This window comes from Haliotis asinina, chromosome 1 (assembly GCF_037392515.1).
Source record: "Haliotis asinina isolate JCU_RB_2024 chromosome 1, JCU_Hal_asi_v2, whole genome shotgun sequence".
Classification (NCBI taxonomy): Eukaryota; Metazoa; Mollusca; class Gastropoda; order Lepetellida; family Haliotidae; genus Haliotis; species Haliotis asinina.
The window spans coordinates 59480954-59498508 of NC_090280.1; the positions used below are offsets into that span (position 1 = coordinate 59480954).

Genomic DNA, 17555 nt, shown 5'->3' on the forward strand with positions numbered 1-17555 from the left:
GCTGACCCGTTCATCCCCGCTTACAATAGGAATAGGTTGCTGAAGTCCAATTAAAACCGAATCTTCACGGGTTCACCATACCACAGCTTCATTACAGACACTAATAATACAGAAAAAATAACTAATGGGAAATTCTTTGCCTTACCTGTTGATGAGAGACACAACAGCATTGAAGACGTCTGAGTATAGTCCAACAACGAAGGCCTCCAGATGTTCCAAAGGAGAAGCTCCAGAATCGGAACTCAGGCTACCTGTCTTTTCAGACCCTGGTCCAACCCTACAATACCACAATCAGTTGAAAAACACATCCAGAGACATATTTACAGAAAAACACAAATTATTTGGAAAACTAACAGTCGACCCATGGGCACACTCAATGTGTCTTTATTTTGTGAGGTGGCAAGTTGCAGTTGTCTCCCCTATCTTACAGATTTTGTTTCAATTGTGATATTAAAGATAATGCGGGTGTCTTCATAGATGAAGCATAAATTAAAAACATATGCAAATGAAAGATATGAAAATGATTTTCTTTCAAGAAAATAACTGACTGAGTCCTACCTGCAGACTCCTAACATCATGCAATTGTCAGACATAAATCTCGGGATATTTTCAACATAAAAACATATCTAATTAGGAGGATGTACAGATTGAATTATAAAGTAAACCGATAAGTAAACAGTGACTACCCATACAAACAGAAAGGTACAAATGAAGCAGATGCATAACTTGCTGTGATGTAAGGAGAGTTGTCTGCCCTTACCTCATGGAGGTGCTGCGAGTGAGAGTGGAGGTACTAGACATGGTGAAGATGGATCTGGCCAGTTCCTCCACCGTGGTGCCCAGCAGAGATGCTGCCTTCTGAGCTGCTGCTGGCTTGCTGAACTGACTTTTGTTGTTGCTTCCTGCAACGAGTACATTTGGCATTAATTTCTCTTCATGGCGTTTGGAAAAACAAAAAATCTCATTCTAAAAGTACTGTTATGAGAGTAAGAGTCAAACAGATAGTTGTCCAAATTATGATGCCCTTTCGATACACATATACACAGACAGTGGAGCACTGTCTCACTAATCAAAGTCAAGCATTCGTTACATCTTACATCCTTTCGTCAAACTCTATTTTATTTGGGAAAAGTGTACTCTCTTTGATAAACATTACATGAAATGGTTGACTTCTATTAAGAATATAACAGAAAAATAAATGATATCTACAATTTTGTATGTACAATATATTATGCAAATGCAAAATCCTATAGGCAGTTGTAAATAGAGTCATTTTGAGTCTTAAACACTCCACTCTAACACAGTTGCAAATAAATGTGCCTTGACAACACTGATTTATAATTATGTTGTATGTTTACTATCACTACAAAGTTGGTTCACGTGACATGAATATTAGTCTATGCTGTTGTGAAATGCTAATCATCACTGTGTTGAGAATTTGTGCCATCCCTCTCACCTTTTGTTGCTCCTGCCACTCCCAGATGGAAAATGGCCGCCAGCACAGAGAAGATGGCCTTGGACTCCTCGTCCGTGACCCCGATGGCCTGGAGGGCATGGATGACCTTCCCCCATTGGAGGCTGGCTTTCTGTCGGTCATCAGGCTGCAGACAAATTCAACAAAAACTTCAGAAATATCAAAACAAAAGGAGTCTAGACATTTGATTTTCGGTATTTAGAAGTCAGTGGGCTGTTACTGAAGACGTACTTGTTCATGAGGTGCCTCATTTTGAGGGCTGAACTAAGTCTAATTATATGATCAGTTCAGTCACCATATACAACCAGCATAGGTTGTGGAGGACCTATCCTTATCTGGAATCTCCATCAGGAAAAGAAGATGTCACCTCAAGGTTTCATTCAAGGAACAGATACAAGAAAACATGGACTGCGTATTAGATAATGGTAAAGTTACTGACCCAACACTATACAGAAAATATAAATAAAACTAGCGTAAATATTCATAAATGAGTACTTGAGAATGGTTTCACCCCCTTTAGCAATAGTCTGACAGTATCACCGCTGGGTACACCAGAAATGGGAAGTACACATTGTATCCATGAGGGGAATCAAACCCAGATCTTCAAGAGGACAAGCAAATGCTGTGACTGCACAATACAATTTCATTCAAGGGAAGTAAACATGGACCGGTTGACAGCTACAAAACCGGGTTAACCGGGCAACAAAGTCTTTCAGAATTCCAGTCAAAGCTTTCATGAAAATCACTGGTTCCCTAAATCCACACTTTCTGTAGTCGAGGTCTCTTAACCATAACTGCTTACCTTCTGAAGTGGTGTCATGAATAGGTTGTGTTCATTCAGAACTTGAAGCTGAAGTTCATTCCTGTAAAGAGAATAATTATGATGGATAATAGTTCCTATTCCAGTCAGCAATATCCCAAGTGACTCTAGCAGTTCTAATCATGTGATGCGGCACACAATGTCTGGCTTGAGACTTTGTGAATCTTGGTGTTGACTTTGTGTAGCTATCGTGATGTCACCACGAAATGGAATTGTGGGTTCAGTTGTGTATCCAGTCTACGTACACTTAGCCTCAGCACTTTCCATTACACGCCACTACTGAGTCTAACAAAACCTTATGGGAAGTCGCGTCAGGTAACCCTGGAGATTGACCAATCAGAACACAGCTTACCAAATCATTAAAGTGGACATTCGCACATTCCTTTTTGAAATATTTATCTCGAAAAGGTTTGTACCCGAATGATCCCTTCCGGATGACGCACACAGCGCATGTTACAACCATAACAACGGTAAGTAAACAGTCACTGAAAATTGTGTTTTTGTCAGTATTCAAGGATGTCATCTTGCGGAAATATTAGCTAATGGCAACCATGTCAACAGAAACCCCAAAGCATATATATTACAGGTCAAATAACTGTGTTATATGCGGATTTTTGTTTGTGGAGAGATCTGTGTCAGTGACCTGAATATTTTGTACGTCCCTCCAATCCCTAAGTAGTAGCCATTGTCTGATTGGTTACATCTATTTAACCGTCTCGCTATTGATTTGACAGTTATAGGTCATTCAAAGTTACCTGACGCAACCTTTTACCAGGGTTTCTTAGACTCCGTGGTGGAGTGTAACGAATAACACTGAGACTAAGTTTACTTAGACTGGTTATGTATCACTCTACAAGTTTTTAATAGTAGCCAGTTTTTAATATCTACTGCAATTTAGAAAGTGGCAAGATGAATTTCACAAGGATGGAAATGGTGCCCAGGCCACTAGGATGCATGAAGTCCTAAAACATAGCATCCCCCTTGAAGAATAGCGTTTGTTTTGTTTGGCTTTGTTTAATGCTGCACTCCATATTCCATCTATCTATAAATAATCGGGTCTGGAACAGACAATCCAGTGACCAACAGCATGAGCATCAGTCTACACAACTAGAATACGATGACATGCATCAACTAAGTCAGCAAGTGTGACCATGTGTCACCTGTTAGAACACATGGGTTGTTGAAGGCAATTGCTAACTCTTCATATCTACTGATGTACCTAAGAGTGATATTGGGCATATTCATGTTTATTTAAACAGATAATTTTTACACTTCTTTTTGTAGTATTGTAACTCTGTTGGAAGACGAGGCACGGAAGCTCCAACAACTAGGATTCCCCTATGCCAATAATGTTAGTCTTAGGCCTGACAATGGGCACTCACCTGAGCTGGGCCTCTACCCCTGCCAGCATGTAGTAGAACACGTGGAATGTTGGCTCCCCCTCCGGGCGACGCACGATGCGGGTCTTCTCAAACATCAGCACCTGAAGACACATATGATAAATGAAGCATTAGTGAGGTTAGTTAATGTCACTTTCAACAGTATTTCAAATTTATCATAGTAAATTAGTGAAAAAGCAAAGAAATGACCGAGTCAGGGAAATTCTGGAATTAAAACCAATGATCTTTGGGTCGTGTCCTGTCTAAGCGACAAAAATCAGTACCTTAGACTGTACAAGTTATAACTCGATTTTAAAGTATCCGATTCAGCCAGGATCTATGAACAGTTGTAGCACAGTGAATCAGTCACAACAGCATTAGATGGGTACCCAGTAGGACCAAGATGATGACAGTTAACCTTCTATAGCACTTTACAGGCAGCATGGGTGGTCTAATCTCCAAAGCAATAATAACTTAGTGTCTTCAGCATGCTTTAGGGTGTGAGTATATATCATAATTGTTCATATTATGATTTACCTAAATAATGAACAATAGTAAAATCAGCTAACACTTCATCTAACATAACAAAAGTCCTCTACACAAAATGACCACCAGTCTCAGTGACTGTGTAAACCATCTGTCTATCCTTCGGTTAATATATATACCAACAGAGATTGTTTGTTTGTTTGTCGTTTATGATGGCTGTTTGTAAAAAAGTAAGATCTGTACCACACAAGCTAATGATCATGAACACATCAATCTACACAATTTGTATATCATGGTGTGTATCAACCAGATAAGTAAACCTTACCAATCAATCCCCAAGTAGGCTCCTATGACAGGCTTGGACTAACAAACCAAGAGTGAGTGAGTGAGTGAGTGAGTGAGTGAGTGAGTGAGTGAGTGAGTGAGTGAGTGAGTGAGTGAGTGAGTGAGTGAGTGAGTGAGTGAGTGAGTGAGTGAGTGAGTGAGTGAGTGAGTGAGTGAGTGAGTGAGTGAGTGAGTGAGTTTTATACTGCACTCGGTACTATTCCAGCTATATGGCAGCAGTCTGTAAAAAATTTAGTCTGGACCAGACGATCCACTGATCAACAGCATAAGCATCGATCTGCACAACTGGGAACCGATATATCAACCAAGTAAGCAAGCCTGACCACTCAATCCCGTTAGTCACCTCTTATGACAAGCATTGTCGCCTTTATGGCAAGCATGGGTAACTGATAAGTTATTTTACTCCCAACACTGGTCTTCTAACCAAGATCTCCATGGGTCATACTATCAGTGAAGAAAGTTCCTTGTTCTTGGGTGATTTGGAGAGAAGCCCAAAAGCTTATTATGCCAGAGCTGTGAGCTGATCGCAAGAACAATCCAATCAACCTTGACTGTCACACCAACTGGACAGCATCTCTTACCTGTATAGACGCAGAGTTGATCTGTCCGGAGTGGTCGAAGTCTAGTGTTGTGATCTGTGTGAAGCGACTGGCGTTAGTGTTGAGCAGCGTGCGGCTGTTCCCAAAAGATTCCAGTAGTGACATAATGGCATTCAACTTCTCCACTACAAACAAATGGTATGTACTTAATGTTAAATGAGCAATTAAATCTTGTCATCATCAACATAAAGTTCTACAGTATTAAACTTGTCAGCAAGATACCGTAACATGAGTCTTCGCCGTTAATGGCTGTTACAATAAAAGCTCACATATTTGGTGAATTAAACTGCATCCTTTCATTAATGCATCAGTTCCAACCTGTAGAATATTCATGCATATTTTGAAGGGGTATTCATACTTGAAATCTGGTGTTATTTAGCAAATAAAGAATTTCAAAATGGAATATTATCCATGCCAGGCAGGATCATTTTAGTCAACAACATTAAAAAACATTACGCCTTGAGTTTTCAAACCGTAAGGCCCACAGTTTTGAAGACCCCATTCTGCCCTGAGTGCTTAGAATCACTAGTAGACCCTAGGTGCTAAACGCACGGAAACGCTTACCTCACCATTAGGTTCAGTGTTTTAAACTCACCAACAGGCAGTGAGTGCTTAACTCCCCATTAGACTCTCTGATTGCGAAACTCACCATAAGGCCCAGAATTCTGAATTTATCATTATCCTAGGGGTCGGAACTAGAGTTCTACTTCACCATTTGGCCCAAAGTCACCATTGAGCTGAGTGCTTAAATAACCATTAGGCCCTGAGTGCTAACCTCAGCATTAGACCCAGTAACTGAGACTCACCATTAAGGATGTTATAGATGCTGCCTGCTGTCAGTGTGAGGTAATGAAGGATATGTCTGGCATTGATAGTCTTTCCGCTGCCGCTCCGGCCCATGATGATAATGGACTGGTCCCTCCGGGAACTCAACATCTCCCGGTAGGCAATCTGGGCCATGGAGAATACATGGGGCGGCATGTCCTCCTGCTTACAACCCTTGAACATCTGAACTACCTGCAAACAATGTATCTAAGGTAAGGCCTGGTCCTTAAAAATAGTTTGCTTATGAAATTCCAAATATTTCAGCATGACAGAAAAAATGGAAAGCAGTATTTATCATTAAAACTACCAGCAATAACTTAAATGTCAAAAAACCTCTTTTGCTGTTGCAAACATATTATAGTAAATATCATAAACATGCTGAATGATACATACATTATGAGTGAGTAAATTTAATCCACTGATTAACAGCATGAGCATCGATCTTCGCAATGGGGAACCGATGACATGCGTCAATCAAGTCTGCGAGTCTGACCACCCAAATCTGTTAGTCGCCTCTTACAACAAGCATAGTTGCCTTTTATCACTATGAATGTTAATGAATGGAGAAAGGAAATGGTAAGAAATGCATAATACTCTGTGGATGACAAGCTTGACAAAAACGAAAACATTGCATCATAATATAATCATAATGAAGAAGCTATCATCCATCAAGTATCATATATTTCTGATTATTTATGAACTTCTAAAATGCCAATCAAACAGAAAGGAAATAAATAAACAAATTCAGACTGGACAGACAGAGCGAGTATGGTTTTATGCCACATTTAGCAATATCCAGCGATATCACATTGGGGGAAACCAGAAATGGGCTTCACACATTGTACCCATGTGAGGACTCGAACCCAGGTCTTTGGCGTAACAACAGACTGTTTTAACCACTAGGCTACCCCCTCACCCCATATCGGAATGATGAAGGCCTGTACAGTGTTCAAGATACAGAGGGATCCTTATGGTCACTGATGCGCCATTATAAACACAGATGTACAAGATGTACGCTCGAGATCAATTCTAACCAGAATCCCTCCAGAGACTCCAGTGGATTCTGGACACTAAGGCACTGACGCTGTCCTGACCCACCTTGTCTGAATACAGAGGCAGTTGCTGCATGGGGTTGAGGATGATGAGGGAGGGGCCGCCGTAGGTGTGGATGAGGTTCCCTGCATATCTCTGTCTCAAGGTGTGCAGGGCACTTGACTCATTCAGGTAACGAAGTGATGCCAGGTCTTCAGCTCGGTCAAACTGAGGGGGATTTGCCTGAAACAAACAGAATTTCCACAAATCAGACGCTGATTAGAACACTACAGAGTCTTCATCAATAGCCAGCTTCCAACTTTAAACTGTCCCGTTCAAGAAGCACTATGACATCTAAATGAACAACCCGTTGTAAATTATCAAATGTATCATCACCATAGGCAACCACTTGGTGACTGGATAAAGGAATATACAAATGGACTTATTATTATGACAACATGTGTATGGAATGCTGACACTACTGAAAATGAAAATCAACATGACATCCATGCATGCCCTCGTTTGTTTCTCATGAAATCCCAGAATCATTATTTCTTTTCTACTTGACTTCATTAATCTGAACATATTACCAAAAGGCTATTATTCTCCACAATCCAAATGCAATGTCACTTCAAGTGATGACATTAGAACCATAAATGTAGATCCAAACACAGCAAGTTGTATCAACTTAAACCACAGAGCCACCTGTGTGTGATTACAAATAAGCCTTCACCTTACCTTTTCAACATCATCCTCATCCACTTCCAACACATCTCCCGAACTTTCAACCTTGACCTTGACCTTGCCTTCAGGAAGTGACCCTGGATCTGCTTTGAGGAGGTGTGAGGCTGCGAACCCACCCTTGTGGACCAGCCACACCTTCTCTGTGTCCATCCAGGCCTTCTCCGTGTTGACTTCATCCTCAGACTTTGCCTGCAACAAGAAAGAGAAGAGTCAAACTCAGGGGAAAGAAGAGGCACAGCAGCTCAGTTACCTTTTCAATTTATAGGTGTTGAATTAAAACCAAACAAATCAATATTCAAGTTGCATGACAGCAGTCCGTAGATGATCAACTGGACAAGACAATCCAGTAACTAACATCACATGCAACTGACATCAATTGTGATTGTGATAACACCAGGACACAAAGCAGGAGCACCAGATCCCCCTTGCCATCTCATACAATACAAGTGTTGTTGGAGACCAATTCTTCAACAGATCTTTACAATTATCACAGAATTAGAGTGACTTAATTCTAATAGCAAAGACACAGCATAACGATGCTAAAGATGCACAACATACAACACAAAGGAAAGTACAATCAACTGTAGCAAGACAGTTCTTTCCCATGCTTCTGAGAGTCATCCTTAGTGCCCGTCGCATCATTCATGAACTTTCCAAACCTACATTTTCCCAGACCTGACCAGACAATCATGGGGAATTATGGACACATATTTCCCTCTACTCCCATGGTTGACAAGCATATTGTGCTCTTATCCAGAATCTCTATGGGTGAGTGAGTTTAGTTTTATGGTGCTTTTAGCAATATTCCATCAATATCATGGTGGGGGAGACCAGAAATAGGCTGCACACATTGTACCCATGTGGGGAAATAAACCCAGGGTCTTTGGCATGACGAGCAAATGCCTTAACCACTAGGGTACCCAATCACCCAAATCTTCATGGCAGCAGGCCCAAATAAAACTTTTCAATATTTTATTTTCCTCAATAACAAATGTGTCCTTCTTAGGCATGATTCTGGCATATCCCATGCTGCTTTTGTGTAAACCAACAAAAGTGTTACACTTGTAATTCATAGAACCTTGCAAAAAGGCTGGGTCAGATTAACAAGTCACAGTAACCGGAAAAGATGCAAGATTAATATGTATCAAAGCCATCGGCAAAAGACTTCTCCCTCTGCCTCTGAAGATGTAACAAGATGACAGATAAAACATTACTGAAACTTAAAACGAAAACATAAACAATAGTATGAACATTTGTAATGGATGGCCGTGTCCAGCAGACAAATTGATCACAAGGTCATCATGACATTACACAAGGTTACCTGCAATAACATAGGAAGACGTCAAGAAGTAAATTCATGTACCATGCAGGCTGTCCTGGCAAGATCTAGATCAGCCCTCATCTCGGAAAGAAATTAACGACCCATCAAGAATCATTTCCATGAAACAGACCACCCATCTACACTGTAGGTAGAGAAACTGACATTGAGCCAAGAACCAAATGTAGAAAATCAATTCTTTCTCCCTATTTGGAGGAAAGGGAGAAGCACGAAAGTGAAGCATCATTGTACGACAGATAATCAAATATGAGAGGTAGGATGATTTTGACATTGTGAGTGAGTGAGTGAGTGAGTGAGTGAGTGAGTGAGTGAGTGAGTGAGTGAGTGAGTTGAATACTACTTTGAACAGAAGCCTAGTTACATCAGTTTCAAGGTGAGTGAGTGAGTTCAGTTTTACGCCACACTCAGCAATATTCCAGCTATATGGCAGCAGTCTGTAAAAATCAAGTCTGGACCAGACAATCCAGTGATCAACAACATGAGCATCGATCAGCGCAACTGGGAAACGATGACATGTGCCAACCAAGTCAGCAAGCCTGACCATCCGATCCCGTTAGTCGCCTCTTTCAACAAGCACAGTCACCTTTTATGGCAAGCATGAGTTGCTGAAGGCCTATTCTACCCATCAGTTTCAAGTGGAAGAGGCACTCCAGTGCAGTACAAATCACTTGCCCTGATATTTTGTCCAATATAACAGGCACTTTTCTTGCTGATTTTTCAAACTAACAATATAACTGACATTGGACACCGACTCAACATCATATACAAATTTGTCTGCCCAACAGAAAAAAACACTGGACTGGAATAATAGGCATTAAACCTCAAAGCAAAACCAGAAATGCATCCTAACCAGAAAAAAAGTTAACATGCATACATCAAAGCTTTATGCAAAAGCCTGAAATTTACACCTGGCCTTTATAATAGTCATAACATTTTATTATGGCTAAGGTTCAGAGTTAAGTGCCAGTTTGAATCACACATGCTGATCGGTTACCATCATTGTTAATATTTTCAAGATATGAATATTCATAATCATCTAAAAGCAAATACACTCTGTGTTAATACTAAAGGAACAAAATGAAAAATACCCAAAACACAGCATAACATGAAACAGATACAGACAGACACAAAACAGACACAGACACAATATCAACACAAATTACAAATACCCAGACAACCATCCTGAACAGCAAGCCCAAAAATGACCGTGAAGTGATGCTTGTCAGTTCAAGCCAACGGACTGGACACAATGTCTGATTATGAAAATCAATTGTTGAAATGAAGTGTGGCTTGACACTGAGGAAGTGCAGATGCTGTACACGTCCTGCACCAACAACTGTCCCCCTTGCCAATGCTTCAGGAAGAGATTGGCAGCTAACTGGATTACACAAATTATTCAACTGGGACTCCCACAGCATTTCAAAAATACCTCAAATTAAAATCAAATACCCAGCTTCATATTGACAAATCAATATTTAGACCAAACTTACATATTTTACAGTATGGATGTGTAATTGAACAAAACATTTAGTTATAAAACAGTTTGAGAGTATAAACTCAAATATTCATGATCAAGAGTCCTCAATGATGCAAATCTAGACTTTTCACATGTTCAGAATCTGATCTCTCTGAGGCTCCTTTTCAATTTAAATGCTTTCTGTTCCTATCAAAATTATATTTTTTCAACAAAGGAAACTTTAGCTTCAGCTGCAGTGGCATGAGACTCACCAAACTCTTGATCAATAATTATCTGAAAGTTGATTGTCACTGTTATTTGCCAGATTTTGTATGATTGTGTCATATTATTTCCATGAATGATTGACGCTGCAGCAATACAGACAACTCGTAACATTTTTATGATGCTTAATAACTGTTGTGTTTAACTCCAGTCAGATCAATTAATGAAAGAGATCAAAAAGAATTGTGACAGGGGAAACATTACGAGCAGTTTTTATGTTTAAGAATTTGATCCAATTTTTGATAGGCGACAGTGAACTGGAAATGGCATATCCATCAGCTGAATGGATTATCACACCAATACTCTGAACTCAACAAAAGAAATGAAACAAGGGCAACTCCACTTTGCTAGGATGAAATAAATTGGGTAAAATTAGATCAGTTTCAAAGAGACACTGACTGAACTTCATGAACTGTACTCGTTTCTGCAACTAGGAATATAAAGCATTGTTTTACACTGCCTTTACTTAGCTTTAGTCAAGTAATATCATGGCAGGGGACTCCGAAAATGGGATTCTCACATTGTGAACATATTGGGGATCAAACCCAGGTCGTCGGCATAAAACACAAAAACTTTAACCACTGAACTTTATCCCACCACCCCATGTGGATTAGGAAATAAGCATTCACTGGACAAAATGAGTTTCAAGTAATCATGTACCATCAACAGATGGTACATTGTTTACAGTTCTTACACAAATCAACACAGAAGAACTCCCTCTCAGGTTGCCCGTCTGTCCATCTGCCTGTCTGGTTGCCCAACTAAGATCAACATTTTTCACCAACCCTCCTAATATTCATTTCTCCCAGCAAGATACAAACTGAATTTACATGACTGTCTGCCACCACTTCACAAAATGCCACCGTGTGATCGTGCAGTAACCATAAACTTACACTCTCACATAATCAGGTAAACATGCAAGCAAATTTCAAACCTGTAAGTTTATTCAGTCTTCAGACTCCAAGGACATCGCATATAATTATGAGAAACACCTTCCCAATTTCTGCCCAAAAGACTCAGTTTGTTTGCATAACTCCCGAAACACATCTGTTCAGGAAGAATCAATGAGTAGCCAAGATTTTCACCATCATCCAATCTGAAAATACTTGTGTCTATAGACACAAAACATTTTCTGTGTTTGAGCGTGTACAGCATTCATGCTCTGCAGTACAAAAGTGAACACTCACACTCACACAATATCCATTAAAAAATTATATAGACCGGGTGAATTGAAGTAAGAAAGAAATATGACAACCTTCAGAAAGTAAAACATAATTGAGTCAAGTCTATCTGTTGATCTCAAGTGGCTATTCTTATGCCTGCTACTGTGTCATTCATAAGCTAAAGATGGTCCATATCATTCATCTGCCCTGGAGCTATGAGACAGGGGAAACAGACATCCTGTACCACTCTGTATAAAACCACATCCGCACTTATATAAGGGGGAATCTATATCACACATATGTGACACCTTCCATGGAAAGCCCAGATCAAATTCAGTGAATTCACAAAAAATGAAAATCAGTTCAGTTTAGTTCAGTTCAGTTTTACAGTACTTTTTCAATAATAATAATAATCACAGTGGGGTCACCAGGTATCCTTAGCGTGACAAGCAAAAACTTGAACTACTTGACTACCCCACTACCCCATGGGTGAGTTTAGCTTTATGCCACTTTCATCAATATTTCAGCAATGTCATGGCAGCACAAACCCATGAAAATCTGAAGCAGTTTGTTCACTGATGAAGTCAAAAATGAAGGAGATTTCTTGTTCAAAAAAGCAAAAAAAAACAGAAACAGCTAACAAAAATAGAAAGCTAATGGAATGATCCTGCTAAATAATGGAGGCATTTAAATAAGCAATATCGATCAATACAAACCAGTGAATGATATTACAAGCAATGCTGCAGAGATGCCATCAACCATGTCTCTGAGCCTGATCACGCGATTCTTCAACTGACTTTAAAACTGACCATCACACATTGCTTTAGTACAGACCTACCCAGGAACCGTTAAGGGACTCAGAGTTATCTACATTTTACTACTGCTTTCTCATAAAAACACATCAGCCTGATCAAACTTTCCATGTCCTGTTCCACATGACTTAAAACTTAACCAGGTAGTCATTCCTCAGTCATCTGCATGACGAAGCATGCAGACAATAACATCATCACGTTTAACGTCTTCAGAAAAGTTGCACTAATCTGGTGAGTAATTTATTCCCAGTCTGGATTAACGACAAGTCATGACAAGGCACTTGCAACCATCAGTAATCTATGGATGTTCTCAAAACCTTGTCTTGAGAGCTGATAATGAAGAAGGTCTACATCTCCAGGCTTTCACTCTAGTGCCTGAGGGAGCTAGATTTTTAACAATATTCCTACCAACTCATTGCCTGGACTTCACACATTGTATCCATGTGGGGAATCAAACCCAGACTAAGAGTGAAAAGTGAACACTTTAACTACTGGGCTGCCCCATGCCCTCACTACCAAGCAAAATGATTGTGCTAGGAGTGAAAAATATTTTTGGCTATTGTGTAACACTTCATTAAGCAAAAGTCTGAATGAGACAATCCATGAGCAATGAAATACACAGTTGGAATATTTTAACAGGCATCAAGTTGGTGGTCATGACGAAAGGAATGAAGACAGTTTGACTTTATCCCTCATCTTAAGATAAAATCTGTATGGTCTAGTAAACTCTGCTAAAAATAGTACTAAGAAAACAAAATTCTACTGAAAATGAACATTGGAGCCAATTTCAGCAATGTGTTCAGCATGGACGATTAAAAGTTCTTTTGGATGCAGTAGGCTTTCCTCAACAAACGCTTCGTCTCTCTATGTATAATTTTTATAGAAACAAATAATTCTTTGTAAACTGAAAAAAGTCTCCAGTGAGATGGGAAATGGGAGAACCTGGAAAAATCTAGACTTTATTTAATGCCTTAGAACTGCAGACAAGGATGGACAGAAGGGGAAACAATGTGGTTCAGGGTCCACTATAGCGGCCTGACATGACATCTTGACACACATCCAGCCTGACACTGACTTATACCTTCACCTAGATTCCCATAAACTGTCATGGTTTGGGACAAACATTTCGGCCCACCCATTATAATGCTTCAGAACGGGCTTTTGCCTTTATTACAACATTTTAGAAGATTAATGGAAAGCATCACAGTTTCACAGCATCATAGTGTCTGAAATAAACGTTTTTACTGCCATGGCTGAAGAGCAACTTCAAAGGTATCACTTTGATTAATTCAGCAGTTCCTTGAGACCCTCCTGATAATAATTTTTTCTGGGTCTCTGAATACTTCAACTTCTGACAAAAGTTGCTTAGCTGACACAGAAAGTGTTTTAATTCAAGATTGTAATAAATATCTGGGAATAGTTGTTTCATATTAGAGACAAACTGATTTTGAATTGATGCCATTGAACTATATTTTTTATTCATTTATTATGACAGCAAATAATACAAAATTCATACAGCTTGATAATATAGAAACATACACATACTGAAGATTCAAAATAAATAAAAGACGACATATGTTTAATGGTTGTGTGAAGAAAGAACCAACAAAAAAGGAATATTCATGTAGAAGAGTAAGAAGTAAAGTTCCAATACACCATGGATGTGGACACCAAACATGTGCCAGTGGCCGGTCTCTACAAAGCATAAGAACACAGTGAAATACTTCCTTCTGAGACATGCTCACATCACTAATCAGAAATCACTTGGGTGATCGCAAGTCACTAAGGTAACCTTAGTGCAGTGTTAAAGAATGGGAGTTTAGGTAAACTTATTAAAGGTTGCTTCATAAAAGAAGCCCCAGTCTGGTAGAGGGATTGCATTAATTTTATTTGTATTTTTTTTAAATTTTCCCTTAAACCATTATTACTTCAAAGACTTGGGCCCCATGTCACAAAGCTATAGTAGTATGACCATCATACCTCCTATACTGCAACTTTGACTTATGACAGATGTACAGCTACAATAGCTTTGTGCACCTGGCCCCAGTCTGCCTTCTGATCTTGTATCATGAACAGCCAGATGTGTCTGCTAGGATATCATTTCTGTCAAGGCACAATGAAGAGAAACCCATGCAATACCTGAGCTATTTCACCTATTTGCCTTCAAGGTGGACTGGCCCAACCCTCCACAAAAATGTAGGAAGGTGTATGTCTGTGTGGCTGACTGTAAAATCCTTCACAAAACGTGACCTCAAAAGGAACATAATGACATCATACCCTTTCTGAAACATCTGATCACCTTCCATCGAATGAGTGAGTGTGTTGGGTGAGTGAGAGTGGTGAAAATATAACACGTAATACTGTCCTTTACGGAATCACACAAGGGTTTCTAAATTAAGCAGGACAATGGTACAAGAATCTGTATCAAAATGCTGCACTTACAAAATAATGAAGTTATCTATGAAAGTATGTCTATACTGTTTACTAAGGCCCACCAAACTGTGTACACCCTTACAATTTTTGAAATAGTGAAAAAAAATTTAATAACAGCACACATATTAGTTGATCAAAAATATGAAATATATCTATTCAAACTCAAGGTGTTACTATAAACCGGAAGATATATTTTCCCTATAAACCTTGCTCAAACGGAAAGTGACAGGTACAGGGACAGTCAAACTGAAGTCTTCTTAAACTTATCAGTGTGTGAGTGACTGTTGGTTTGCGCATATCTGTAAGGTAATAATTATAATTAAGAAGCATAATTTCTACATCACATAAACAACAACATTTTATCCCATAAAAAAGGCTGGTATTTCACAGAGTACTGTCCACAAAGATATGTCTCTTTATCGACTAACAACTAGTCACTGAAATGAAAATATTTTACAGGTAATAAAAGCTCACAGGAAAAAAAAGCATAAAAGATTATTAAAAGGAACATTGAGACTTTCTTCATTTTGAGAGACCTTGCAGCTGTGGAAATTTAGAATTGCCCCTTAATCTACACTTGCATTGACTTTCTTGGATGTATTTGTTTCAGGGTCTGTATGACAGACTTATGTCTCTCATAAGGATAGACTTACTATACACCATAATTTCCATCAATTCAGCCTTAGAGCAAGGATAGTGTGCCTGTATTAAACTTTCCCAAACAATGAAAGAATGTGTTAATAAGGAATTTTAAAAACATCTTCCCATTTTCTTCCCAACATCCCACAGTGGTCTGTGGCAGGGTGTGTGTGCTAAGCCCCCACTGTTTGTAATCTGAGCAGTGGTAACAGTTGCTGCCTTGCACGCCTATATTCCTCTCTGAGAACATCAAATCTCATTCAAACTAAATGGGGCATGGAGGCCGATGCAAAGTTCCCTCTGAACTTATCAGTATCAGAGTGGCGGCATTATAGCTACAACAAGCAATCCAAGATTCCCTGTTGCCTCAAATTCAGTATAATCGAATAATGTTAACTAACTGCAATGTCGATAACAAGAAGTTCCTATTTCAATCTATTCTGTAGCTAACAGTGAGTGAGTGAGTGAGTGAGTGAGTGAGTTTATTTTCACATAGCCTTCAGCAATATTTCAGTAACATCACAGTAGGGTCTGCCAGAAATGTACCCACAAACACAAACACAGATAATAATGTTTGAAATTCTGAGGCATATGCCAATTTGTGGTATTTTATTTTCCATGAAGTAAAATACTATCACTAATGGAAATATCAAACGACAAATAGACATCAACAAACACCAGAAGATGATCATGATTTTAGATCTGGTCTGTCGAAGGAAACCTAACGTAATTAAAACAAATTTTATATTTGTTCAGTAAAAACATCAAATTCCACCAAAAGAAAACACTGATCTCTGATTGAATGAATACATTCATGAATAAACAAATAAATAATTAACCTTATTTTTGTCGTCCTGGAAACATGACAGTTTTTTTTTACTTTTTACGCTGCTTCTAACAATATTCTAGCAATATTCTAGCAATATTACGGCAGAAGGCACCAAAAATGGGCTTCACATATGGCACCAATGTGGGGAACTGAACCCTGGTCTTTGGCATGAAGCACAAACACTTTAACCACTAGTCTGTACTCTACTCCTTTGCCCTTCAAACAAAACAAGGTACTAGCAGAACATGTTTCAATATCATCCCATTAGTCTCTGGGAGAGATAACTTTACCATGTCCCTAATCTCCACATGGGTCTACATCAAATATATAATACCATCAAAGCAAGTCACCAGAAAGACTAATGCGTAATAACGTACCTCCTCAGATCGAGGTATAATTAATCTGTAATACCCACTCGAAGGCTGTAAGAGCAATCAGCATGATTGATGTGTACAAACTCATAAACATATCCCACAGCTAACTACTAGCCGATATCACTGACCACTACGTCCACTCACATCAAAGGGATCAAAATGGCCATGTTCCCTTGTCATTATCTGACCGTTAACAGCTATAAACATGCTACTACAGCAATGATCTCCCTTTGGTGTGCCTGTCTTAACAAGATGAACAAAAGACTTATACCAAACTTGATTATCAATGTTCAAATATCATCAATTTCTTAAAAGTTGAAATTAACAAGTACGATAAACTTCTTTTACCAGATCATTCTGTCAATACTGATCCCATTCTCAGCTTCACTTTAATTCACATTCTTTCATAATGTTGTTTCATTTGTGAATGAACAATCGATCAAATATGTGACAACAATCCTTTTAAAAACATAATTGAGACATGAGATAATGAAATAATTATACGTGTCTTTTGACAATGATGA

The 17555-nt window shown here is 39.0% G+C and overlaps 1 protein-coding gene across 2 annotated transcripts in view; it reads right to left on the minus strand.

Moving 5' to 3' along the window:
* LOC137295192 (unconventional myosin-XVIIIa-like) overlaps positions 1-17555 on the minus strand; it is a 124184-nt gene that overhangs the window by 50849 nt on the left and 55780 nt on the right. For both annotated transcript variants that reach the window (XM_067826521.1, XM_067826515.1), the window contains exons 2-10: positions 7699-7893; positions 7027-7203; positions 5910-6120; positions 5086-5228; positions 3677-3777; positions 2277-2337; positions 1457-1601; positions 761-902; positions 146-277 (exon numbers count right to left, since the gene is read on the minus strand). In XM_067826521.1, coding sequence (XP_067682622.1) covers positions 146-277; positions 761-902; positions 1457-1601; positions 2277-2337; positions 3677-3777; positions 5086-5228; positions 5910-6120; positions 7027-7203; positions 7699-7893 — 1307 coding nt within the window. The remainder of the gene's footprint in view (positions 1-145; positions 278-760; positions 903-1456; positions 1602-2276; positions 2338-3676; positions 3778-5085; positions 5229-5909; positions 6121-7026; positions 7204-7698; positions 7894-17555) is intronic.